Raw genomic sequence first — 26126 nt, 5'->3', positions numbered from 1 at the left:
CAAAATCATAAAATGGAAGCTAATATGTCTAAAATGGTAGGTAAGTACAGAATGAAACTTTAACTAAATTATTTGAACTTCCAGTACAATTTAATTTTTTTACTTTTTAGCGCATATTTAAATTTTAATGTCTTTCACGGACTATACTAATCCTTCATTGAAATTTTAGTGTCTAGTCATATATATAATATTATTTTATTTAGTTATCTTAAACTTTTTTAAGATAAACTAGGGATTGGACCCGCACATACGTGCGGAATTAATTTTAAAAGAATTAAGTTTGTAATTAGGTTTGGATTATGCGGAATTACATTTGTAATTATGAATGTTAAAAATGTTATTAACATTCATAATCTAACTTTGTACCAATATATTTTCAGTCTAGTTTGGAAAGAAGATAATTAGATTTAAGTACATTAAAAAATAGTAAGAGAAAGATAGTATATCTGTTATATGTTTCTCGAACCCGTCCCATCCAATATACGGTACGTTCCTTTTTTTAATCTTATAACCGTAGTTTTAATAATATTTTATCAATTTGAGATTGTATATATTAGTCCAACAAATAAGGAAGTAGGTAAAAGATTCACATCCACATAACATTTTATTTGTAATATAATTATTTGGTATAACATTTATAACATAAACTTATATTGGTTTACCTTCATCAAATTTCTAAACGTTTGAAATAATAATCGCTTCACCATAAATTTTGGATTCATTAATTTAACTATTGTAATTTTATATTTTCATCTTGATATATTTATTTCTTGTTTTTTTTTCTATGAAAAATAGTTTATATAATGTTTTTATTTTTAAAAAATTTACCCGTTTGCGTCTCGTATATGACTACCCTCTACATTAGATTTTTTAATTAATTATGTATTAGTAAAACTAAAATTATTTGGGGTTAATTTCTGTGAAGTAAACCTATGGACCAACCCGCACTTTTGTGCAGGGTTTTTATTTTTTTAAAAAAATTTGTTTAAATTGTTTATATTAGACAATTTATTAAAAATAGTGAGAAGACCTATAATATATACATAATATATACATTTTGACAGAAAACATAAATTTGTCTAATTTAATTCAACCCAAAGTCTTTAGGAGGCATAATTATAGAAGTCCATTATAATAAGTATTGATAAAATAAAAAATGAAGTTAAAAATATTTAAAAACTAATATTATTATTAGTTTGGTAAAAATAAAAGAAAAAAAAATAATGAGTCAAAACAGTATATGCAATTCAATTTGATCATGTAGAAGTAATAAAAAACTATTTCAAAGTTGTAAAGGTTGCATTCATAAAAACTACAGATTCAAAGTATAACTTTGTAATTAATTTTTTAAAATGAAACTTTCTGATTGTTTGTTTAAATGGTGGATATATGTCATGTTTTTTTGTTTTTTTTGTATCCCTAATTGTGCTCCCTAATTAATATTATAGTTATATGATTATTTGTTTCTATCTAATTGTATTAAATTGATTTGTTATTTCCGTAAATATCTCACAATTTAAAATCAAATCAAATATGTTTACATACATATATATATATAATTTTTGATTTAAATTATTTGATTTTTATGGAAGCAAACTTTAAACTTTAAACTATTTCCAAAAATATAGGGTAATTTTTATTTTATAATTATTTCGTAATTATTGTTTCCATAAATATTAGATTTTTGACTAACAGTTTTNTAAAAAAATTTGTTTAAATTGTTTATATTAGACAATTTATTAAAAATAGTGAGAAGACCTATAATATATACATAATATATACATTTTGACAGAAAACATAAATTTGTCTAATTTAATTCAACCCAAAGTCTTTAGGAGGCATAATTATAGAAGTCCATTATAATAAGTATTGATAAAATAAAAAATGAAGTTAAAAATATTTAAAAACTAATATTATTATTAGTTTGGTAAAAATAAAAGAAAAAAAAATAATGAGTCAAAACAGTATATGCAATTCAATTTGATCATGTAGAAGTAATAAAAAACTATTTCAAAGTTGTAAAGGTTGCATTCATAAAAACTACAGATTCAAAGTATAACTTTGTAATTAATTTTTTAAAATGAAACTTTCTGATTGTTTGTTTAAATGGTGGATATATGTCATGTTTTTTTGTTTTTTTTGTATCCCTAATTGTGCTCCCTAATTAATATTATAGTTATATGATTATTTGTTTCTATCTAATTGTATTAAATTGATTTGTTATTTCCGTAAATATCTCACAATTTAAAATCAAATCAAATATGTTTACATACATATATATATATAATTTTTGATTTAAATTATTTGATTTTTATGGAAGCAAACTTTAAACTTTAAACTATTTCCAAAAATATAGGGTAATTTTTATTTTATAATTATTTCGTAATTATTGTTTCCATAAATATTAGATTTTTGACTAACAGTTTTTGTTTACCATATATTATTTATTTTTTTTATTTTTAATTATATAAGTAATTGAACCTGTTTGCCAACATGAATATATATGTCATATTTTTATTTTTTTGGTATCCCTAAGTGTGCTTCCAATTAATAGATATATACATAGATATATATATATATATATATAATTTTCGATTTAATTTTTTTGATTTTTATGGAAGCAAACTTTAAATTTTAAACTATTTCCAAAATATAGGGTAATTTTTATTTTATAATTAATTTTGTTATTATTATTTCCATAAATATTAGATTTTTGACTAACAGTTTTTGTTTACCATATATTGTTTATTACTTTATTTTTTTATTTTTAATTATATAAGTAATTGAACCTGTTTGGTGGAATATATGTCATGTTTTTTTGTTTTCTTGTATGCCTAAGTGTGCTCCCCAGTTAATAGTGTAGATATAACAAACTCCTTATCTTTGGATCCTCATCCCCAAAGAAAAAAAGATATCGTGTCTTCTCTGCGCTACTTTTTACATAACCGCATCAATCTATATTGTCTTGCGATCTCTTTGCACAACGTCCAACTGCGCGCGATATAACATCCTTCGGCCACCATATTTGGTATTCCATTTTTGTGGTATGCACATAAACCCGTACCACATCTCATTTTTTTCGTCGGTCGTCATTTCATCTGAGAAACCCAACGAGCCTGCCAATTTCATGATTTTTGTGAGAGCTTTTTGTATGTTTGAATTTTGGATTCCATTATCATAGTTAAGCACTTTGAAATGAAGATTTTCACTTCTCTTATCAATTAAAGAAGATTTTTTTTTCTATATTCTCATTCCCAATTAAAGAAGGTTTTTTTTCTATATTCTCATTCTGTGTGAGTAGTATCTGTACTGTAATATATATATAGGTATAAAAGATTAGTGATGTATTGATGATTATCAGGGTCATATCTATTATTGCTTGTTAGAACTCTTGAGTGTTTTCTTCGGCGCTTACGTAAGTTCAAATAAAAAGGTCAATCCATTTGCATATGAAAACATGGGGATTGGGGACCATAATGTTTTTATAAGAATTTATATTTTAATCTGAGTTTGTGCAATTATTTCAAGCACACAAATCAATCAACATGTATTCAAGCAAGAGGATAGAAAGCAAGCATCGCCAAACCACACATTCCTTGGGGTGCATCCACGTCTCTCTTGATCCTCATGAAACCATCTTCTCCCCAAGTTTCCCCCCATGAATTCTTCACCACCCAATACTTAATCCCTTCTTCACTCATTCCATAACCAACAATCGTGACGGCATGATGCAAATCCGTCCCACACTCTCCATCAAATATCCCACCCGAATAGTGCCTAAACGCAGCCCCCGACCCTTCTATCCCCACGGAAATAGGCTGTTGAGACACCGCTTGTAACAACGCTTCCTCATTATTCATTGGAACTGTCTCGTATCCGCTGATTGTAGCGGCACGGAAAGAAGATGATTGGGTAGTTTCTGAGCTGCAAGTTTGTTGTGATTCTTGATATGGATAGTTATCCTCGGTGGTGATGCCTTGGTTTTTGATTATGTACTCGAATGCCTTCGACATTATCCCTCCACGACATCCTTGGTTGTAGTATCTATCACAATCTAAGAGTTGTTGCTCGGATAATGATACGAGCTGGCCTTTAGTTATCTTTGTGATACCTTCCACTGCCGCCACTGCCGAAAACGCCCAGCATCCTCCTGTTCCGGTTTCAAAAATTTAGTATTATTAAAACCATGAATATCTTATACACTTTCATGTAAAAAAAAAAAAAAAAACTAAACTAATGATGTCAAGACCAAATAATGTATGTTGTTAAAAAAACAAAAAAAAATATTTAAAATTACCACATCGGCCTTGATACTTAACGGGTGTAACGGCCCCCGCTTGTCTCCAGTCCATGCTCTCTCCGGTATCAACATTACCATATCTAAACGGCACCGTTTTCTCGGAATTTGATGCTGAAATTTCGTTAATACTCTTCGGTACAACTAGTCCTGTGTGTGTTGCCCTGAATTCTTCGTCGGTGAGATCAGAGAACTCGTTGACATCCAACTTGTACGTGATGTTCTTGTTCATGTTGAAGCTCTGAACAAACTCCAAATTCTTCTTGAATATAGCAAACCTATTTCTTTTTTCGGATACATTGGTGTAAACACGATGGAAACGAGCCATCCATTGCTCATGTTTCTCCACGGCAGAAGCTTCAAAAAGGCCACCACGAGATGTGGCTACCGAAGTATTGTAACTGAAAAGTATAGTTAGAATGAAGATGAAAATACTTGACGCCATATCCATGAATGAAGGTAATATGTATGGAATGTATGGGCGCAAATTTTAAGAGTGTGGTGGGAGATGTTGAGTGTGTGGTTTGAATGTTCTAACGAAGTGGGACCAAATGACATGGGACACTAAATTGCGATCTCTCTTTATCGTTTATGTTAGGTTCTGTTTTTATATGCTGACTGACTCAAAGTAAATGGTCAACGACTCAGTAAGAAAACTTCGGTTGATTACCCCATTAGCTTATGGAAAAAAACAATTATTAAAATTCATAATTCGATAGAAGCAAAACAAATCAGAAAGATGAAAATTTTAAAAATCAAATATCTATTTTGCTTGAATGAAATAAATATACATGTCTATATATATATAGATAAATATGCATATGGTTACTGCATATTTGTGATATATATCTTACAAGTTTTAAAAATATTTCTATATAAAATTAATTATAAGAAAAATATTATTTGAAAGATCCTATTATAACAAGACATGCAATATATAAGTACTAGATATCCGAATAGCTCAAAATAAAATAAAAATTAGGAAAAATATATTTCCCAAAATACCATTATTAGTTTATTGTTTCACAAATATAAAAATTAATTTTCAAATATTTAGAAATTTATTTTTTGGGTTTCATTAACTACTTTAGATTAAAGTTTTTAGTGTTTAGGGTTTAGTTATGAAGATCCAATGGGTTAATTTTAGTTTTGCGGTAATTTTAACAAACCAAATTTGAAATGGTATTTTGAAATATTGTGATATTATATGATTATTTAAAAGTGTGATATTTTTTGAGAATCACCCTTTATAAAATTAACATCCAAAAAAACTATAAGGTATTTCGTTCGTGTTCGCTCCTTGTTAGTTGTTAGTGGTAAAAGAATGGAAGAAAGAAGGTGAGGAGTCGTGTTTCATTGTTTCATAATTTTCATAATTTTAAATAATCTAAATATGCCGGTCTCACAAATCTTATCTCCCTAAACTTTTAGATATGATGTATGAGTGTCCAAGAAAATTCATATTATTGGGTCTTCGAATAGAACCAAAACAGCCGACAATAATACAGATATTGGAATCAAAAACTTTGATTCTTCGACCAAATTATTTTGCCAATGAATGGAAGGATGACCCTAAACTCTCCAATGAATGAAAGAGAACTTTTTTGTTTATTCTTTCTTTCCTCTTTTTATTGTTATTAACATTTCGTAATTGCGTCCAATGTAAAATGTGAAAATTGTGTGTTTCTCTTTTCAGAACCAAATTTTCAATAATAGAAATAGATTCAGAATCCCTCTATTTTTTGGTTATGCAAGTCCCATCATGTAACTCCATAATGCAATAACTGATTTTATCAAGTGGCCGTACTCTCTTATAATTACAAGTTGCAATGTTATTGTTACGTAGATAATGTTAGTGGTGTAATTGGTTGAAGTAACTCCGTAAGGCAAGTGGCCTTACTCTCGCTAGAGTTTTGTTTAGCTAACTCTTTCTCTCGAGTCTTGATATTAAGGTTGTATTTTCTTTTGATTGTTTTTTAATTCCCGCTTTGTTAATTTGCATACCTTTAGGAATTATATGGGTTATGTTTTTGTTGTAATAAGTAGAAATTATAAAGACTTTTGTCGTTTTATCACGTTTGATTTTAACCACATAAGAACTTTTGTTTTGGTATTCCTTCTTGAAATATTCCATTGCAAACTCTACTACAAAGGCACAATCATGCATTTCATTTTTTTGTTTTTGTTTTAATAATTAAATACAAAATTTATTGAAACAAGAAAAAGCTTTTACGTCGAGTGCAACTTAGATATAAAAGTTCTTAAAGAAATCTAACTATTAGAGCTACTTATATTTCTTCTGGAAGCGAACCGATTCTGAAATGAACCATCCAATCCGCGATCCTGATTGAAGACATTCTATTTCGAACATGTTTGGTGAGAGTTCTCGGGGCAGTAGAGATTTCTCCATGACGTTGCGAGTTCATCTCTCGCCAAAGGTAATGAATGGTAGCTTGAAAATATTATATTCGAAAAACAGGATTTGTCGAGGTTAACTTTTTGTCGACGATGAGAAGCAGAACTTGATCCCAATGAGAAATGAATCGTGTTTGAAGCAGACCATGCACTAGCATTTTCCAGATTTCAGCTGAATTACGACAAGAGAAGAAAAGGTGATGTCTCGTCTCCAATGGATCTCTAAAAGCGTTTCATATTTTGGCAATTGCACTTCTCTTTTCTCCCTTTTTAATTCACTTGTATAAGTAAATCTGTGTTCAGAGCAAGACACTCCCTAACCACTTTATATAGCAATATGAGAACACAAAATAAAGATCAATAAGTCAAGCTTTTAGAGCTTGTGCTGATGATTAAAGACTTAAGCCTACAACTTTCACTCTCCATATCAACATTCCCTCTTCGAGTTATCATCTCCATGTTCTTGTACAAACTCTGTTTCACAAGATTCTTCATCATCTTCTTACCTTCTTCCCCTGACCTCGGACTCATTGGAGATCCCATCTCAGGACTCACCCAACCTGTTTGTGGACCCGAATGAGGACCCACCCGTACATTTCTCTCATCCTTAAACCACTGCAAAAGTTTTACCGCCCTCTTTTGAACCAAAGGACTCCCAAGTAAGCTCACTTCAAGAAGAACCGGCACAATACCTGACTTGGCCATTTTCTCGCGCTGGCTCCAACTCTGATGAGCTAATACCATCAAGATATATGCCGAGTATTCTTGGCATTTTGGTTTATCGTCCCATGTTAAAATCTCTATCAAATCTTTGGGCACAGCCAAACATTCCTCCATTGCCTTTTTACCCATTTGAGTCACTACCAATTGCCCTAGACTCGCTAGTGCCTTCTCTGACAAGTCTTTAGCTGACATTAGGCTTAGGAGTGTCTGCACTGCCCCGCTTAAGACCAATGGCCCTGCGTTTTCCAACACGAGACAGAGATTGTTTATGGTGGCTAGACACATCTCTTTGGTCTTCATGTCTGTTGAGTCTGAGTTCATTGTGTCCATTAAGAATGGTAGAATCCGTGACGAAGCAACTGGTAATTGTGTGATTGTTAGAGACGAAAGTGAAAGCAGAAGCTCCGTGAAGCCATGTCTTGTTGATTGGTCGAGAACTTCAACATCATTAGGTAGCTTTGAGCATATTCCGGCGCTCACCATCAGTGCCTTGTTCCTGAAGTAAAAGTAGAAAAATAAGATGCTCAGACTTTTAATATTGTGATTTTTAATTAAGGTTCATTTGTTAAACGGAAGTATCAAACAAATCTTCTAATTTCTCCAGATAAATCTTCTCAAAAAGAACAATCAAACTTTTAAATCGATTAATGCAAAAGTATTCTCTTATTACACCTCTTGTTAGAGCCTTGTATTTTCTAAAAGAAGTGTGATAATCAAGAAGAGATAAAGTTTTGAGAAACTCAAGTAACATTGATTAAGTTATAAAAGTTTTCTTAACAAGTACTCCCATTTTAATCAATTTCAATTCAAGTACAAGTGACTTTTACTTTGCAGCGTTTCAACTTTTTGCTAACTTCTCTAGTTTTTGCTATAAATCTCGTATTATATAAACATAACAAGATGTATGTTATATAATTATATTAGATGTATGGAGTTAGTTAGACACATAGACTAGACAGAAGTCAGTGGAATATGATCTTCAACTTTTCTAATAGATGAATGGTCAGAAAAATTAATGGCCAATTAGAGATAATACATACACTAATGGGCTGTCAACTAACGTGATTTGTCTCTCGACTCTTCCGAGTTCCGACGCACTCGGAATTAATATTTCTTAATTTTTTATTTTAACATTCATTATTAGACTATAATGTCACATTTATTGTTTGTTTATTAGTATTAAGAAATAGATGAATACTGTATATTGCAATACTGACCAATAGATAGTCATCCATTTCTTAGTGGATTGCCACCAAAGCTTTCCAAACTCTAATTAATGTCTATATTCTTTGTATTTTTCTAAGTTATATAGGTACATGTATAATGTATTTTTTCATATACTAAAGTTTGACACGAAAATGATTTGCAGATAAATTATAACAAAAAAAAAATCACTTTTTAGAGTTTTAGTGATATGGTACACACATGCACAATATCTAAATTTAATTATTATACCTATATCTATATATGTATAAGCCATAAGGTGATAGTGTTACCTTTATGTAACACTCAATATTGACCAAATTTAAATCAGAGGGAGAAAGAAAGGCACGTGAGGGAAACGTCGTGCGTACTTCATAAAGGCAAATTTAGACGCTACGGTAGGATCCACTATTTTTGGTTATAATTATCGATCGCATTAGTTTCAAAATCAAAACTGTGACCAAACAAGAAAAACAAAAAACCAGAAAAACAAAAAAATTGTTGACAAAAAGAAATTGAACTTTTAGTGAATGAAGAAAATTAGGCATAACATCAACTTTAGTCAAAAGAATCAGTTTCGGGTATAAAATCACTCTAGTGGATAATTTTGTCAACCTATGATGACTTATGACCTTATGTTCTTCTATATTCGAAAACTTCATTATATATTTTCAAAATATTTATGTTTCTTAATAGTTTCCTGATTTAAATATGATATATTGTAAGTTGTAACCACCACTAACCTCTAATTCTAATCATCTTCAAAAATTCACATATAGCCAAGGACATTAATAAAAAAAAAAGTGAATCCAATATATAATTTGGTATAAAGTATAAATCTAAATCCAATAATTCAGTCACCATTTGATAACGCAAAAAATGCAAGTTGGTTAAATATCAAATGCAAGTCTAATCTAAATGATTGTAAAGCAAGACACGAGAAGGTATAATTTGACAAGTACCATACATACACATAAAACAAAAACCAAGACTAAACAATAATACTAAAATTTCTTTAACATTTAACATCTACTGTATTTTGTTCTCCTAAACTAGACGAATATTGACAATATATATACACATGCATCAAAGGTGATAATTTGATTAAATCAGTAAAATTCCAAATTGAAAAAAATTAAAAGAACTTACGTGTAGGTTCCATGAGAAAGCTGAATAAGAGCATTGACGGCAGCTCTCTGATGGCCGGAGACATTAGAAGCCACCATAGAAACAAGAACCTGAATAACACCGAGCTCAGCCATCAGCTTCCGAGTCTTCCTGTCTTCTCGGGCAAGTTTCTCGATCTCGTTGGCAGCTTTCTCCTTCTCTTCCCAGCTTCCGAAGTGAAGCTTCTTCACCGTTCTCTGCAACACAACCTCCTCATTCTCATCTTCTGGTTGCTTAGATACTACTGCTTCCGGGAGGGCGGCCACCTTCTCGGAATCTTGATGGTTTCTTGATTTCTCAGGTGAGGCTTGAACGTTGCGTTTGCGGGTGGATGCTTTGGATTTCAAAAGGCAACGAATCTTGGTGAAGAAGTGGACCTTCATGTATTGGAGTTGCCAAACTGAAGAAGAAGTACCGGAAGAAGAAGAGGGTTGTGTTCGAGAGGAAGACATGATGTGATGTTCTGTTTCTTTTAGTGGACTTCGCTCGTCATATATATATATATCTACATATTGATATTTGTCCTACTTTTAGGTATTTGGGCCAATAGGGTATATGCCTAATGCCGGTAAGATTTTTAGAAAAGTATTATTGTAAAACAAAAGAAACTGATGAAAGTTTTGCATTGCATAAACTATTAATGTTGTACTATATACTTCACGTGTCCTAAAAACGATGATGTAAATTTTCTCTTTTCAATCACCACAAAAAATAATAACAATATTAACCAAAAAGTAAATTGGTAGTCAGTGACTATTATCCATCAAAGAAGAGTCGGTGATTTTCCAACTGCTTTACCGATGCGAGTTCGTTGGTAACACGTCAAATATATTTTACTCGATAGTCTAAGCTGATGCCCAATTGTTAACATACTCCTTTCCATTTAAAATAAAATGTCGTTTTATAACCTAAATTTTTATTTAGAATAAATCTTGTTTACTGTTTAAGATAAAAGTTTTTGGAAAAATACAGTTTTATCTTAACTGATTCAATATTGACCAATAATGATATTTTTAGAATAGTAAAGGATAAAATGGAAAAATTTTAATATGTACGTCTACATCTTAAACGATGCTTAATTTTAAACAGAAGGAGTAAGTATAACGTTATTAACTGTTAAATACCAAGATTTTCAAAAATACCTCCTTTTACTATGTTACTTTTTAAAAATACCATTTTATGTTGGTTATTTTCAAAAATACTCCTTTTCTATGAATAAAATCACTAAATTCTAAACCTTAAACTCCAAATACTAAACCCTAATAACCCCTCAAAACTATATGATAAATATAAAATGAGAACCCAAACCTAAAAAACAAATTATAAAAATTAATTTAACACATTAAAATTATTTAAAAGAGGGTAAAAATGAAAATGTTAAAAAAAAATGTATTTTTGAAAAGGGTATTCCAAAAAAAGTATTTTTAACAAATTGTCAACCTAAAAAGTATGTTTTGTGAAAATTATTAGTTTTATCTAATTTGATCGGGAACTCGTTAATAAATATCTATTACTTACTTTATACAATTGATTATGAGTGAAAATGCGATAAATTTTGTAGAGCCAACAACCATGATATATGAACTAAGTTTTCAAATTTTACTATTATTTATTTTTATTTTCTTTGGAAAATATTTACTGATTTTAAAAAAAAAGCTAATATACTTAAATGTAATTTCATTTTTAATTTAATATAAATGTAAGTATGTACACTATTTAATTGATTATGTACTAATATATTTACATTCGATTATGTGTCAACTATTTGTTAAGATGCACGACGTTTGATCATCGTCTGACTAAACACATCTACCACTTTAAAATGTTGTAAAGAATTCTAGTTTTCAACGAAAGATTCCAAGAAAATAAATCAAAAGAAACCACTTTTCATTGGCCCTCGTGGTCATTTAAAAAGAGAGTACCAGAGAATAGATCCAGATATATATAAAATGGGTGTAACAATGAATTATCATCTAATTGAAATGATCACTAATTATATTAGGATTAAATTAAGCAAAGAAGGAATATTGTGGAGGAGAAGAAGGGGACAAGCGAGGAGGCAGCATAGTGCACATGCACAAGAACAGTTTTGTCTCTTCTAAATCTCACCCCTCAGGTTACAGCGAAGATCATTGAAACACTAAAACTAATACTACTCTCTTCTTAATTTCTCTTGTTTCATTAATTAACACGTTCATGCGTGTCAGATCCAACTTAACCTCGGTACGACCAAAGATGGCCACACGTACTTGTTTAGAATACCACATTCAAAAACCTCATTAACTAAAAAGTGATTATGAAATTTCCAGTTCTATATTTTTGAAATTGCCAAAGATAACCACTGAAATGGTTTTGGCCACGAGGAACAGACTTAATTGGCTTGGACTGATCTAACATCTTTGTGGCTTTTTAAATACATGTTGGTTTGGGAGTCGAGTTATAAATCGACTATGGACTAGATCATGAATGGACCAAAAAAATATAGTTTATCCATTTAATCTGAATGGACTTTGGAATGGTCAGATAGCCTAGGTCCTAGGAAATGGATAATTGAGTCGTATTAATGTGGATCTCCACTCTAAAGAAGTCCAAAGAAATGACTGAACGACTTGGTTCAGATCAAGTGAATGATCGGAGAACGAGTCATGATTAATTAAACTATCATAATTTAAGTTATGATCAATGCAATGAGAAACTTAGCAATAATAAGATGATGGATGGCTAAGTAGATTAAGCCATGGAGGCAATGTGATACGATTCAATGTTTAGATGAGAATTTTCATATAAGAAAATTCATGCGATTTATATAATGTCTTCGAAATTTTGAAGCTTCAAAAATTTGTTAAGAAACACACTTCATACATATGTACTTATATAGTTATATGTTATTGTTTATCAAATAAAGATTTAATTATAGTCCACACATAAACTTCCCAATCGTACGTGGTTTAGAATCGTGTGGTTTGTATCGTATTATAAGAAGAAGAAAAAAAAAGACATATTAAGTAGTCTTTTCAAAGTAGTGATTCCCACGTTCTACCTTACTCTTAACCATTTCTCTTCACCGCCACTTCAATCTGTCCGCAACATTTTGTGTACGTGTAAGCTCGTTTCGTCGCTGGCCATGACAATCACATTCTAATATCACCCTTGCTTATTACGCATTGACATTGCCAAGTAAAAACCCCAATCATAGAAGAAGAACAACAAGAAACCGTGTGCACAATTTTTTTTAACGTGGCTTTGAAGGAGAGATAGCGCGAGTAAGAAGGCGCGGCAAGCCCGAACTCTCGCGGTTCGGCAGCTCCGCGTCAGTTGGTCGAGTCGTCTTCGAGCTATCTCGTTGCTTCTCGAGAGATATAATGGCGGAGGAAAACGAACGGCAAGCCATGGACATTGGTCGCCCAACCAATATCTGTCACGTGGCTCACGTAACATACGATCGCTTCGATGGTTTTCTCGGTCTTCCTTCTGAATTCGAGCCCGACGTGCCCAAGAAGCCCCCTAGTGCAAGGTTCAGATTCTTCTTCTTCTTCATTTTAATGTAGACCGTGAGTTGTGTTCAAACCTATGACATTATTATTTTTGATTCATGTCTTTGCATTTAAAATTTACCGAAGATTTAATCATATATAACATGTCAAACGCAAGAGAAAATGTAATGTTCGTTTTGACGTTTAAAACAGTTAGAATCCTATCACAATATACAGGGACAAGAACTGCGCCAATCATTATCATGGCCCAAATTGACCCGAATTCAATATATGATTACAAATCCTAAAAAGGATTAAAAGGGTGTCTTAAATCCATTTCAATTTACTATATAAATGTAATGTAATCTAATGTAGTCTAAGAGACATGATCATGAATCTTTGAGAACAATGTGATGGAAATCCATCTCCAAGTGATGTTCTTGTTTCATGATTTGTTTATCTATTTGCGGGTTTGCAGTGCAACAGTGTTTGGGGTTTCTACAGAGTCAATGCAGTTATCATACGACTCGAGAGGGAATTGTGTTCCGACAATACTTACGCTATTACAAAGCCGGCTATACGATCAAGGAGGTTTACAGGTGGAAGGAATTTTCAGAATCACAGGAGATAACAGTGAGGAAGAGTTTATTAGAGAAGAGTTAAACAAAGGAGTCCTACCAGAAGGCATTGATATCCACTGTCTCGCCGGACTTATAAAGGCATGGTTCAGAGAATTACCAAGAGGGGTACTTGATCCTCTGCCATCTCAACAAGTGATGCAGTGTGAGTCAGAGGAGGATTTTGTGAAGGTTGTGAGACTCTTGCCGCAAACAGAAGCTTCTCTTTTGAATTGGGCAATCAATCTAATGGCTGACTTCGTAGAGTTTGAAGATGTCAACAAGATGACCTCCCGTAACCTTGCTTTAGTCTTTGCACCCAACATGTCTCAGGTCACACTTCTTGCATTACCTACACTTGCATCACAATTTTCAAAGAATTTTCCTATTTTATCTACTCATATTGATCTTAAGAAAATAATGTCAGTTCAAACTTAGTGCTAATAGCCTAATACCAAAATGCATCAATGCTACTTATCACGCCTCTCATCCACAAACTGTTTGGGTTTATTGCAGATGGCAGATCCTTTAACAGCATTAATGTATGCGGTGCAAGTGATGAACTTGCTGAAGAACCTCATAGACAAAACACTGAGAGAGAGGAAAATTGCATCTTCCCATGTCGACCCTTGTGATAACAGAAGTGAAGCTGAAGATGGTGATGTGGAAGAATATAACCAAGAAGAAGAAATGTATAATTCTGAAGAAGACGAAGATGAAGATGCTGATGAAAAGGACAAGGATGATGAGATAATTGAAGAATCCGGGAATATAACACCGCTTGCTGATGAACACATACCATCGAGTGAAGTGAATGCTAATGATCAAAAGAAACAGGAAACATGAAGACAGATGCTGGAGTTGGAGAACGTCATTAGCAGTATTGTGTGTCGATTGAATTCTCTTATGTTCTTGTGTTATTTTCTTCGTTATCAAAGGTGCATGTAACTTAGGCTAATTGTTCGAAATACAACATATGCATTTGTGTTTACAAAAAAACGTATCCAATTTTTTCACAAAATAGTTTTGCAAAGAAAAATTGACAGCCTAGAACGATGAAAGAGCCACAGAAAATATTGAGATGTATTTAACCATATTCTGGTTTTTTATTTTTGGGCTTCTTACCCTTTAAGATTAAGCCAGTAATTGTGGTAATGGTTCGAGCAGTAAAATAATTCAGAGATTACCATCCATAGTAAGAAGCACCTTGTACAAATCTGGACGACGGTCACGGAACACTCCCCAGCTTTGCCTTTTCGACTTGATCTTCTCAAGATCAAACTGTGCCACAAGGACAGCTTCCGATTTATCATCTGCCTCAGCCACTATTTCACCTGTTGGTCCTGTCATATCATAACAACAGTATTGGGAAAAATTGTTAAGATAAATTTGCATCTAAACTTCAAAATTACTGATATCATCAGAATCAGTTATAAATGGTTACCGGCAATGAAAGAAGTTCCATAGAAAGTGATCTGACTGGGTCCATGCTCAGTTTCAATTATTTCCTTCCCTATGCGGTTCGAAGCTACAAGAGGCACCTGAAACCCAAAGTATTGCCCCATTCATAAGCAAACCGTTACAGAAAACTCGGTTAATTAACAAGTGAAGCACATTTGGGCAAATTAGAATCAGAAGAAAACAGTGGAACAAACTAGGCACATGTAATTTTATAGTCACTCTAAAAATTGAAGAGTTAAAACCCTAATAGTGGCTTACCACATTAGCTCCAGCATGCCCTTGCATAACTCTCCTCCAATGATCACGTGAATCCAATCCCTGGTCTTGAGGTTCAGAACCAATAGCAGTGGGATAAAACAGTATTTCAGCACCCTGTAGAACCATAGCTCGAGCTGCCTCAGGAAACCACTGATCCCAACATATAGCTGAACAAGACATTTCATTAATACTTCGAGTTAAGACCAAGTGACAAAGGAAAGGACATAAGAAACAGAACATCTTACCAACTCCAATTTTTGCAAACTTTGTCTGGAAAACCTATTCACGCCAAAGGGGGAAAGGATCAAACTTGTGAAATTAATAACATGACAGACAAGAAATATGTTTCAATTTGAGATTCTTTTAGTCAAACCTACCTTAAAGCCAGTGTCTCCAGGATTGAAATAAAACTTCTCTTGATAACCTGAAGATAAGAAGAGGCCTCAGCTATTAAAAAAAAAAAGGAAGCAAGAACTAAAGCTAATTCCAAATAAAAAAAAAACTTAACAAACCAGGTCCATCAGGAATATGTGACTTCCTATAAATTCCCAAGTCAGTACCATCAGCATCAATAATGGCTATTGAATTGTAATGTGCATTGTTTGCCTCCTCAAAGAAGCTAACCGGTATCACTACACCCAATTCCTTGGCCAGATTCTGCATCCTGTGTCAAAAATAAATAAACTATCCAACCATTAAAAACACCAAATACAACGAGATCCCACTTTACTGCAATGGAAGGAACCGAGATCACAACCTCGAAATGGTAGGATGGTTCTTGTAAGGCTTGGCTCGCTGAAAGAAGTCCTCTCTTTGCGCTTGACAGAAGTAAAATCCCTCGAAAAGTTCCTGAAAAAAAAGTGAAAATCCATAAAATATAAGAAACTAAAAACTATTGGGAAAATAAAATCAAATCAATGTTATCGTCCAACATAGAACTATATATATCGTATAAAGAACAAAGAATGACCTGAATTAGAACGATGTTAGCTCCTTTAGCGTGAGCTTCCCTGACCAACCTGAATAAAAACGTAAACAATTCAATTCTCAGATTACCGAAATCGAAATTTCAAACGGAGGAAGATGAGAGTGAGAGAGAGAGAGAGACAGACAGACAGAGAGAGAGAGACGAACCGCTCAGCGGTGGCGACATTGGTGGAGATATCGTCGGAGCAAGCGAATTGCAGAGATGAAACAACCACTTCTCGTCTTCTTCCTTCCATTTCCATGGTCTCTCTCTCCCTACCTCAAAATCGAATATAAAGGTAGCTTATGACTCAATTTGACTGTGAATAGCAGTGGAGAGAAGAAGAAAAAGGATAACGAAGAAGAGAACATTTCTCTTTTCAGAAATCGAATCTAAAGGTTCTACAAACGCAAACGCTAACGCTAAATTCAGTTCAGAAATTTTGATTTTGAGACGCGACAATCCGCATCGTTCGTTGTTTAAAAAAGGTTGTCCAAATCAGGGTATTATTCTCTTTTCATACTACTGTTCATTGAAACTCATACATAGGTTTTGAATGGTTGTACGGTATGGTGTAAACCGGATAATGCATACCAATATTTTGGTATGCAAAACATTGGATTGTGGTATGGAGCAAATTAGTATGGAGTTTATATTAGTATGGAGCTTTTGAGGAGCAGAATAAAAAATGCATATCAATAGTGAATTTACAATGGTATGGAGTTGTACGCTCAAATGCATACTAGTATGGAGATTTTTAATATACAACAATGCATACTGGTATGCAATGATGAATGGTAAATTAAATGCAGATTAGTCCAATTTTAGTCTGCTCTGGAGCATACTGTACAACCATTCAAAGCTATAGTTACATACTAACTAAGTTTAGTTTTTACATTAGCTGTGATTTAATTTACCACAAATCCTTCCCTTATTTTTCTCCTTTGTTTTTTAATATTTAAAGTTTAGGATTTAATTTTAAAGTTTAATACTGAAGCTGAAGCATGATGCAATTTTTGAAATTTGAAAGATAATGTACTAAGTTTATATACAAAAATTATTAATTTTTGTGCTGTTTGTGAGAATTGCCCAAACACTAACTAACTAAGAAATATTAACATATTACTCTATATTATATGGTACATATAGTCCCTAACAAAACTCTCCTAGTGAAGAAAATATAATGCATTCCCCCGGATCTTCAATCTTTGCAATTAGTCTTAGACTTCGGTTGTTTTATGAGTCCATCACTTCAACCTTTTTAAAAACTTCTTTATACTACTAAATAAGTTCACATCATTACACTAACATGCGCCGAAGACGAAAATAACATAAAAAGCTAACCTGCGCCAAAATTGTCGCCTGTGCTATCCAATTTCACCGACCCACACCAATTCTCCAAAAACCAAAAATCAAAAAAAATCACCAATCGGAAAGATCTGAGAACATACATGGCCGTGCGAGCAACGGTGTCGCGTTTTCCGATCGATGTAGACGCTCAAGAGGCGTCAGGACTCCCTTGGGGACTGACAGTAACACCATTCGCGGCTAAAGACGAGAACGGAATCGGACCAGCGTACGGATCTAACGGCCACCTTCTTCCTCGTTGCGAAAACTGCTACGCTTACTTCAACACCTACTGTGAGCTTGATCAATGGGCTTGGAGTTGCTCCCTTTGCGGAACTCTCAATGGACTGCCTTCTGATGCTATTGCTCGTTACTCGAATCCTCAGTCTATACCTGAAATGTCTTCTTCCTTCATTGATCTTGAGTTCCCTCGTATGTATATATATTATCACCTCGCATCCCTTTGTTTTTTCTTGGAATTGGTTTTGATTCTTGCTTAATTGTTTGTTTTCTAGTGGATGGATCGGAGGAAGAGATGACTCAAGCGCGGCCTGTGTATGTTGCGGCGATTGATATCTCGTGTAAGTCTTCTTTCTTCTCTCTTGTGTGTGAAGCTCATTGTGATCAGTGTAGATTGTAGTTGAATTGTGTGAGTATCATTTTGCTATGAGTTGGTGTAGAATGTGAATCTAGCTTGGTTTTTGTATGTTTCTCTGTCGTATATATCGAGTTTTGGCTTCCTTATGTTGGGATTTTACCATAACTTTGGAAATAGGGCATAGAAAGAACCCTGTAGATTTACCTCGAATTGTTCGGAACGTTGAATTGTATGATCTTTCAGCTCTGGTTCTCATGAAGTTTCTGTTTGGATGGTCTTTGAATATAATGTGGTGTACTTTGTGAATGTCCAAGTCTCTTATGTTGTGATTTTGCCATGACTATGAGATATTATGGTATGGTACAGTAGATTTACTTCGAATTGTACTGAAAAGTGAGTTTAATTATCATTCAGCTGGTCTTTATCAATTTTTTTTTCTGTTTGATTGGTCTTGTGACATAATGTTTTGTGTACTTCATGTACGTCCTAGTCTCTCATTCTTGTAAATATCATTTTGATGTCCGCAAGAACGATCCATATATGATTGCTAAAACTGCTCTTTTGAATTGTATTACTGTCATCTACTTGTTGAAATGTTTCTTCGATTTCGTGTTGCTCATGCCTACTTTTTCAATCTACAGCTTCTGAGGAATTTTTGGAGCTTACAAAAAGTGCATTGCTAGCCGCTCTGGAAGGTCATTTCATACAAAATTTAAAGACAAAGATTCATTCTTCTTCTGTGTGAATGTGTTCTGAGGGTGAAACTTTCTCTCTTGTTTTTCTATATTGCAGCTCTAAGTCCAGGGGCTCTTTTTGGTCTTGTTACGTTCAGCCACAAAATAGGACTGTATGATGTTCAAGGACCTATACCAGTTGTAAAAAATGTTTTTATTCCCCCTGATGCAGAGGGCAGTTTATCACTAGAACTTGAGGATGTCATGCCCTTGTTACAATTTTTGGCTCCGGTATGGTCATTTCTTAACATCGCTTTTCATGTTTCCTACTTCCTTGGTGATTCATGGTGATTGTTGGATCACATGGCTAGGAACACCAGTAAAGAGACTAAGTTCCCTTAGTATACTTCATGCAGGTAGAAACTTGCAAGGATCGTATTGCTGCTGCCCTTGAGACACTCAGACCAATAACTTCCTGGGAGAGATCATCTGGAGCAGCTCAAGGACTGGATAGTGTGTTGATGGGTGGTAGAGGCTTTGGTACAGCTATGGAAGCTCTTTTTAACTATCTAGGATCTGAATTTGGGAATACATTTGCTTTAGGTATGTAAAATTATATAGCATGCCTATACTCTATATGTTTCAACATAGTTGTAGTGGGTAGTGTTTTATTGACTTGATATAAGTGCAGCTAGGGTGTTTGCTTTCCTATCTGGTCCTCCTGATTATGGACGTGGGCAACTGGATACAAGTAGATATGGTGAACAATATGCAAGTAAAAGGGTAGATGCTGATCGTGCTTTGCTTCCTGAGCAAACACCATTCTACAAAGACCTAGTAAGACTCTTATTTCAAAATTTTCGGTCTCCAGGATGGATATATACTATGAGCGTAGATCTAACGGCTCTTTTATAGGCCACCATTGCTGTCCAGTCAGGTGTATGCGTAGATTTATTTGCAGTTACAAATGAGTACACAGATTTAGCATCCCTGAAGTTCCTTAGCATCGAAAGTGGTGGTTCGCTGTTTTTGTATTCAAGCACTGATGATTCAACTCTTCCCCAAGACATGTTAGTTTTGATGCTTGGCCAGCATTATTATTTTTTTTCTTACTTTAATAGAAAGAAGGCAGCTGTGCTTTCTTCACGTGTTACCAAATTAATTAAAACAAAATTGCATGATGTNCTAGAACTTGAGGATGTCATGCCCTTGTTACAATTTTTGGCTCCGGTATGGTCATTTCTTAACATCGCTTTTCATGTTTCCTACTTCCTTGGTGATTCATGGTGATTGTTGGATCACATGGCTAGGAACACCAGTAAAGAGACTAAGTTCCCTTAGTATACTTCATGCAGGTAGAAACTTGCAAGGATCGTATTGCTGCTGCCCTTGAGACACTCAGACCAATAACTTCCTGGGAGAGATCATCTGGAGCAGCTCAAGGACTGGATAGTGTGTTGATGGGTGGTAGAGGCTTTGGTACAGCTATGGAAGCTCTTTTTAACTATCTAGGATCTGAATTTGGGAATACATTTGCTTTAGGTATGTAAAATTATATAGCATGCCTATACTCTATATGTTTCAACATAGTTGTAGTGGGTAGTGTTTTATTGACTTGATATAAGTGCAGCTAGGGTGTTTGCTTTCCTATCTGGTCCTCCTGATTATGGACGTGGGCAACTGGATACAAGTAGATATGGTGAACAATATGCAAGTAAAAGGGTAGATGCTGATCGTGCTTTGCTTCCTGAGCAAACACCATTCTACAAAGACCTAGTAAGACTCTTATTTCAAAATTTTCGGTCTCCAGGATGGATATATACTATGAGCGTAGATCTAACGGCTCTTTTATAGGCCACCATTGCTGTCCAGTCAGGTGTATGCGTAGATTTATTTGCAGTTACAAATGAGTACACAGATTTAGCATCCCTGAAGTTCCTTAGCATCGAAAGTGGTGGTTCGCTGTTTTTGTATTCAAGCACTGATGATTCAACTCTTCCCCAAGACATGTTAGTTTTGATGCTTGGCCAGCATTATTATTTTTTTTCTTACTTTAATAGAAAGAAGGCAGCTGTGCTTTCTTCACGTGTTACCAAATTAATTAAAACAAAATTGCATGATGTTCTTTTGCAGGTTTCGGATGCTTAACCGGCCGTATGCTTTCAATTGCGTCTTGAGATTGAGAACGTCAACTGAATTCAAACCTGGCAACTCTGTATGTGATTTAGAGAGAAACGAAAGTTCAAATAATGATCTTTTCTGTTTCTTTATTTTGCTTCACCTAACAGTTTAGCCGTGCTTTGCAGTTTGGTCACTTCTTTCCTGATCCACAGTACGAGAACCTTCAACATATCATTTGCTGTGATTCATATGCAACATATGCTTATGACTTTGATTTTGCAGATAATACTGGATTTTCCAGGTAAACTTAACAGCAATTGCGTTTTCCTATAAATTTTTCATGATTGGGTGGAAGTGATGAAATGGATGCAAATTGTTCCCATTAACTCACAGACTTTTGTTAAGCGGCTGGTCCTTGATTAGTCATTGTCATGCTTTTCCTGACATGCAATCAGATATTATTATTTTTAGAATTATCAAACTTGTACTAAATTGTTGAATCCAAGAAGAATAAAAGCTAAGCATTTTAGAGGAAGTCACCAGTTTGATAAAAGACAAGGCACTCAAAGATGCTAACTTCTTATTGATCATTACCTTTTCCAGACATTCTGGAGAGCAACCAGTGGTGCAAATTGCATTTCAGTACACAGTCGTCGTCCCTCCCGAGGGATTGTCAAATTCTGAAATGCCATCGTCAAGTAGGTATGTTGATATCCATGCTGTTGATTGATTAATGTAGTCATTGTACGCCACTGGTAAGCATAGGGGGCTAAGCTTTTAATTGAATTTTTTATAAATCGAGTACTAATACGCTGGCCACGCCAAAACATAGAGTTGATCCTAAACCTTAAATCTCCCTAACGTTTTATATCCTGTTATAAACTTTTACACAGTCTATCCCAGAGCCCAGAATCGCAATGCATCCTAATCAATACTGTGGATCTTATAGAGTATCGTTATAGATTTGATCTAATCTATGTTTTACAGAGGCAAACACACACTTCAGAGACGACTAAGGATCAGAACCATGCAATTTGGAACTGCCCGCAACATCAATGAAATTTACGACAGTGTGGATCATGAAGTTGTTCTCTCATTGCTTGTTCACAAGGTAAATGTCATTTCATGTTTTTATCCCAGCTCCTGTGAAAGAAATGGATCCATTATTAATCTGCTAATTATGTATGGAATTTTGTAATTATTTCTCTGCAGGTAATTTTAGCCTCTCTGGAAGATGGAGTCCGAGAAGGGAGGGCACTGCTTCATGATTGGCTAGTAATCCTGACAGCACAATACAACGATGCCTTCAATCTCGTCCAATACAAAAACGGAAACAAGTCGATGAGTTCTCAGATTGATATCACGTTTTCACAATGTCCTCAACTTGAGCCTTTGCCTCGCTTAGTTTTTGCCTTACTGCGTAATCCCCTTCTCCGGTTTCATGAAGAAGGTGTTCATCCTGACTACAGAATCTACTTGCAATGCCTTTTCAGGTAAAATCATCCCAATAACCTAATGACTCGTTGTGAGTTTTATTGTATCTTAGACTGCAATTGTTACAAATGTCAATTTCTGCATTTGCGTTTACAAGTACAAAAAAGCCCTTATTATATACCATGTATAAGCTAACAAACAATCAAACCCTCTAGATTTACTGTGTTTTTGTTTTCTCAAAATCGCAGTGTGTTGGACCCGAGCTCGCTCCACTGCGGGATTTACCCAGCGCTAATGTCATATTCAACACCGGATACACTGGCATACCCGCGTCATTCATTGAGCCGTGCGGCATTGATAACAAGTGGTAGCCCGATATTTTTCCTAGATGCATATACCACTTTGATAGTCTTCTACTCATCAACAGCAGACCCGTCAATACCTTTCCCTCCTCCTCAAGACTGTAAGTTTGCTCGCCAAATGAAATCCACTTCAACCACCTTTACATCTGTCAGGTTATGTTGATTTATGAACTTGATCATACAGGTTTATTGAGGAAGACCATAAATAAGGTTAAGCAAGAAAGGAGCATCACACCAAAACTGATGTTTATCCGAGGAGGACAAGACGATGCTACTGCCTTTGAGAACTATCTTATAGAAGAACAAGACGTCGATGGTAGCGGTTTTGCTAGTGCCATGGGTTTTGTGTCTTTCCTCGATGATATTTCACAGCGTGTCACCGAGTACATGAAGTGAAAAGCCAAGTGACTACTTTAGTTTTTTTATACATCCGAACTCAAAAAAAATTAAACGTGTCAAACGTTTCCCGTTTAGAGTTTTTGCTCTTGTTGTAAAATTTGCTCTAAATCAGAATGAATAATTAAGCAAAAATTGGTTCTTCACTCTTTTATAAAACTTTCACTTACATGTCTGTTAACCTGTTAACACTAGAGCAGCAAAACAATTTTATATGAGTCTATGACATTCTCATGGCCACAAACACTGCTTCAAGCTTACAACGTAATCCAACATAAACTTGAAAACATTTTCAATGCAAACATATATGAAGGAACCTTGAGCTCAATCATCTTCGTCATCACCCTCTACCTCTTCACCGCTACTGTTGCTGCTGTTGTTGTGGTCATTATCTTCACCATTCTCACTCCCAATTTCTTCCATGCTATTGTCCTCATCGCCGCTCTCGTCGTTCTCATTCCCATTATCTTCCATGCTGTTTCCCTCATCCTCCTTCTCATTCTCCTCATCCTCATCCTCCTTCTCGCTCTCCTCATCATTCCCATTTTCTTCGGTATTTTCATCATCATTCTCGTTCTCCTCATCGTTTCCATTCTCTTCTTCTGTGTTGTCATTCTCATTCTCCTCATCAATCTTGTTACCTCCATCATCTCTTTTGCTTTTCCTTGCATTCTTCTGCGTTGATGGACCTTCCTGTTTCCTCTTTTTCGTCTCTGTGGGCTTCGTAGCAGCTCCACCAGCAGGCTTGGAATCAGCTGCTCCACCACCTGCTCTTTTCCCCGCGTTCTTCTTCTTAAAATCTGAAAACCAGTCATGTGGACTACAACATTAGGAGGAGACATAAGCTCAAAAACGGACACACCTAGGTCAGAGTGTCCAAACATAATTCACTTACAAAACAACCTTAAGGTTGGGAAAACAAACAATCCTATCTCTTCCATAACAAGAGATAAATCAACAACCTAAACCACTTCTACTAAACCACTCTATGAACTAAGTACAATATGATCTTCATCAAGAACAAACAACTAAACCTTCAAGGGAAGCTTTAAGCGGCTCCAAGAACTCTGAAAAATCCATTTCATCTAATGCCTTAAACACATCATCAGCCTTCATCGTTTGTCTCCTTGCATCTTTACAAAAATCATTTGCCCTATCAATCACACCCCAAAATTAAACGAAAAAATAACAACAGTAAACTCAACAATCAAACCACAATAACAATAACCCAACCTTGGAACTGCTCAATTGGAACCCAAACGACGAAATTTCAGAAACTTAGGGTTTTATAAGGCGTACGTACGTGGAGGAAAGGTAGTGGATGAAGATCCTCGCGCTCTCGGAGAATGCGAGCAACGCTTCCTTGTGAATACTGACGTCATAATCCGGCGAACACTCCGACAGCTTCTCCTTCACCACACGGCGCACGATAGCTAGCGGCAGCTCGTCCACCACCACTTTCTCCGACTCCATCTTCACTCTCCCCCTCTCACTCGCCGTCTTTCCCGCCCCCTATGTTAAAAAAAAACAAACAAAGACAGATCAGCCCACTCAAACTCAGCCCAGTAATATCACAAAAGCCCGTATTAAATTGATCAAAGCAATCCGCACGCGCTCAATTCAGACCATTGGATTAGTTTTACTAAATCCTCACCGTCCAATAGCCATACTAGTATACTGGCCCATTAATATGAAAAGCCCATATTTAAATTGACTAGCACTAAAGAGTTAAGAGCACGCTCTCAATCTCACCGTTAGATTAATTCTCCTAAATCACGACCGTCCAAGCCTTGCACTATTAAAATTTATCAAACACGCGGAATCAGAAACCGTCGTCTTCAACCTCTGGGAGAATTTGAGAATCTTAAAAGGCCATCTCTAAGCATCTCATAGTTCTAATTGAATGGCGTACTCAAACGCCTACGCACCTTCGGCACCGGAGCTACCAGAATCGTACGTTCATCAGCAACACGACGGTGAAAACAGATACCGTTACGCGTATCAACCAACTCAACAGTTCACCTCCTCCTCCTCCCCCGGGTCCGGGATGTTTTCGTCGGAAACGCATCCGGATATTGTGAGGAGCTTTGAATCGGCGGATAGAGATCGGAGCGGATTCCTCGAGGAGTCGGAGCTCCGGCAAGCGTTGTTGTGTTCTGGCTACCAAGGGATTAGTAACAGAACGATTAGGTTTCTTATGTTCATCTATAAGAGTCCTGGAGATTCTCTGCTTCGTCTTGGTAAAAATTTATTTTTAGTTTTTAATGGCTTTTGTTTGTATGATTGAAGTTTTTTTTTTAAATTGGTGTTACATTCAAATAAGAGTGTGAAATGAGTCACTCTTTCTTTGGTGGTGGTACTGGTACAAAGTGTTACATGATTCGAGAGATTAGATTCATTATAAATCAGACTGTTATAAACATTGTGTTTATATATCTTTGATGCTTCTTTTTCTTCTTCTTCTTCTTCTTCTTCTTCTTCTTCTTCTTTTTTTTTTTTTTCTTTTCTATAGTTGCTCGCTCGAATTGCCCTGGTAAAACCTGAGAAAGCTAGAGGATGCCATTTTGAGGGCTGCTCAAATGGGACTGATAGTTGAAAAGATAAGTTTCCATG

The 26126-nt window shown here is 34.8% G+C and overlaps 7 protein-coding genes across 10 annotated transcripts in view; 3 read left to right on the top strand and 4 right to left on the bottom strand.

Annotated features, from left to right (window-relative positions):
• LOC104703561 (ervatamin-B-like) lies at positions 3449–4844 on the bottom strand. Its single transcript, XM_010419591.2, has 2 exons — positions 4298–4844; positions 3449–4150 (listed from the first exon to the last, which is right to left on the bottom strand). The coding sequence occupies exons 1-2, from the start codon at positions 4746–4748 to the stop codon at positions 3552–3554; spliced, it is 1050 nt and encodes a 349-aa protein (XP_010417893.1). The 5' UTR covers positions 4749–4844; the 3' UTR covers positions 3449–3551.
• Positions 6440–10383, bottom strand: LOC104703560 (U-box domain-containing protein 6-like). The gene is made up of 2 exons (XM_010419590.2): positions 9788–10383; positions 6440–7931 (listed from the first exon to the last, which is right to left on the bottom strand). Exons 1-2 carry the CDS (start codon positions 10255–10257, stop codon positions 7070–7072), a joined length of 1332 nt encoding a protein of 443 aa, XP_010417892.1. The 5' UTR covers positions 10258–10383; the 3' UTR covers positions 6440–7069.
• Positions 13661–14761, top strand: LOC104703559 (rho GTPase-activating protein 5-like). Its single transcript, XM_019228062.1, has 2 exons — positions 13661–14228; positions 14412–14761. Exons 1-2 carry the CDS (start codon positions 13692–13694, stop codon positions 14739–14741), a joined length of 867 nt encoding a protein of 288 aa, XP_019083607.1. The 5' UTR covers positions 13661–13691; the 3' UTR covers positions 14742–14761.
• Positions 14957–16988, bottom strand: LOC104703558 (N-carbamoylputrescine amidase). Of its 2 annotated transcripts, none has more exons than XM_010419588.2 (9): positions 16749–16988; positions 16585–16633; positions 16372–16463; positions 16127–16278; positions 15992–16038; positions 15860–15893; positions 15615–15781; positions 15340–15436; positions 14957–15238 (listed from the first exon to the last, which is right to left on the bottom strand). In XM_010419588.2, exons 1-9 carry the CDS (start codon positions 16841–16843, stop codon positions 15072–15074), a joined length of 900 nt encoding a protein of 299 aa, XP_010417890.1. In that variant the 5' UTR covers positions 16844–16988; the 3' UTR covers positions 14957–15071. The 2 variants fall into 2 exon arrangements, with proteins under 2 accessions (XP_010417890.1, XP_010417889.1); XM_010419587.2 differs by having other exon boundaries at positions 16731–16986.
• Positions 17933–23678, top strand: LOC104703555 (protein transport protein sec24). 2 transcript variants are annotated; one of them, XM_019228061.1, is made up of 15 exons: positions 17935–18360; positions 18444–18509; positions 19168–19221; positions 19319–19458; positions 20398–20430; positions 20556–20742; positions 20831–20976; positions 21055–21209; positions 21334–21415; positions 21507–21622; positions 21925–22023; positions 22309–22432; positions 22534–22814; positions 23004–23218; positions 23302–23678. In XM_019228061.1, exons 1-15 carry the CDS (start codon positions 18033–18035, stop codon positions 23511–23513), a joined length of 2238 nt encoding a protein of 745 aa, XP_019083606.1. In that variant the 5' UTR covers positions 17935–18032; the 3' UTR covers positions 23514–23678. The 2 variants fall into 2 exon arrangements, with proteins under 2 accessions (XP_010417884.1, XP_019083606.1); XM_010419582.2 differs by lacking the exons at positions 20398–20430; positions 20556–20742; positions 20831–20976; positions 21055–21209 and adding exons at positions 19617–19803; positions 19892–20037; positions 20116–20270 and having other exon boundaries at positions 17933–18360; positions 19319–19491.
• Positions 23638–26126, bottom strand: part of LOC104703556 (DNA polymerase epsilon subunit 3-like) — a 2925-nt gene continuing 436 nt past the window's right edge. The window contains exons 1-3 of one of the 2 annotated variants that reach the window (XM_010419583.2): positions 24817–25044; positions 24548–24666; positions 23638–24313 (exon numbers count right to left, since the gene is read on the bottom strand). In XM_010419583.2, coding sequence (XP_010417885.1) covers positions 23838–24313; positions 24548–24666; positions 24817–24986 — 765 coding nt within the window. In that variant the 5' untranslated portion in view covers positions 24987–25044 and the 3' untranslated portion in view covers positions 23638–23837. Of the gene's footprint in view, positions 24314–24547; positions 24667–24816; positions 25045–26126 lie in introns of those variants that run through there. The other variant, XM_010419584.2, reaches the window with a different exon arrangement.
• Positions 25351–25911, top strand: LOC104703557 (probable calcium-binding protein CML48). Its single transcript, XM_010419585.2, has one exon. It carries the CDS (start codon positions 25417–25419, stop codon positions 25798–25800), a length of 384 nt encoding a protein of 127 aa, XP_010417887.1. The 5' UTR covers positions 25351–25416; the 3' UTR covers positions 25801–25911.

The sequence above is a fragment of the Camelina sativa genome, chromosome 7 (genome assembly GCF_000633955.1).
Source record: "Camelina sativa cultivar DH55 chromosome 7, Cs, whole genome shotgun sequence".
Classification (NCBI taxonomy): Eukaryota; Viridiplantae; Streptophyta; class Magnoliopsida; order Brassicales; family Brassicaceae; genus Camelina; species Camelina sativa.
This window is presented reverse-complemented; position numbering and strand designations above follow the sequence as displayed.

Bases quoted from the DNA above. Each gene is read 5' to 3' on its own strand.
- LOC104703557 (XM_010419585.2), top strand. From the start codon at position 25,417: ATGGCGTACTCAAACGCCTACGCACCTTCGGCACCGGAGCTACCAGAA.
- LOC104703558 (XM_010419587.2), bottom strand. From the start codon at position 16,843: ATGGAAATGGAAGGAAGAAGACGAGAAGTGGTTGTTTCATCTCTGCAA. The intron at 15,894-15,991 runs GTAGGTTTGACT...TGGCGTGAATAG, and splicing joins CTGGAGACACTGGCTTTAAG to GTTTTCCAGACAAAGTTTGC. The intron at 15,437-15,614 runs GTAAGCCACTAT...TTTGGGTTTCAG, and splicing joins GGCATGCTGGAGCTAATGTG to GTGCCTCTTGTAGCTTCGAA.
- LOC104703559 (XM_019228062.1), top strand. From the start codon at position 13,692: ATGGAAATCCATCTCCAAGTGATGTTCTTGTTTCATGATTTGTTTATC. The intron at 14,229-14,411 runs GTCACACTTCTT...GGTTTATTGCAG, and splicing joins TTGCACCCAACATGTCTCAG to ATGGCAGATCCTTTAACAGC.
- LOC104703555 (XM_010419582.2), top strand. From the start codon at position 18,033: ATGGCCGTGCGAGCAACGGTGTCGCGTTTTCCGATCGATGTAGACGCT. The intron at 22,024-22,308 runs GTATGTTGATAT...TATGTTTTACAG, and splicing joins GAAATGCCATCGTCAAGTAG to AGGCAAACACACACTTCAGA. The intron at 22,433-22,533 runs GTAAATGTCATT...ATTTCTCTGCAG, and splicing joins TCTCATTGCTTGTTCACAAG to GTAATTTTAGCCTCTCTGGA.
- LOC104703560 (XM_010419590.2), bottom strand. From the start codon at position 10,257: ATGTCTTCCTCTCGAACACAACCCTCTTCTTCTTCCGGTACTTCTTCT. The intron at 7,932-9,787 runs GTAAGTTCTTTT...CTTTTACTTCAG, and splicing joins CTTTCTCATGGAACCTACAC to GAACAAGGCACTGATGGTGA.
- LOC104703561 (XM_010419591.2), bottom strand. From the start codon at position 4,748: ATGGATATGGCGTCAAGTATTTTCATCTTCATTCTAACTATACTTTTC. The intron at 4,151-4,297 runs GTAATTTTAAAT...AAACCGGAACAG, and splicing joins TAAGTATCAAGGCCGATGTG to GAGGATGCTGGGCGTTTTCG.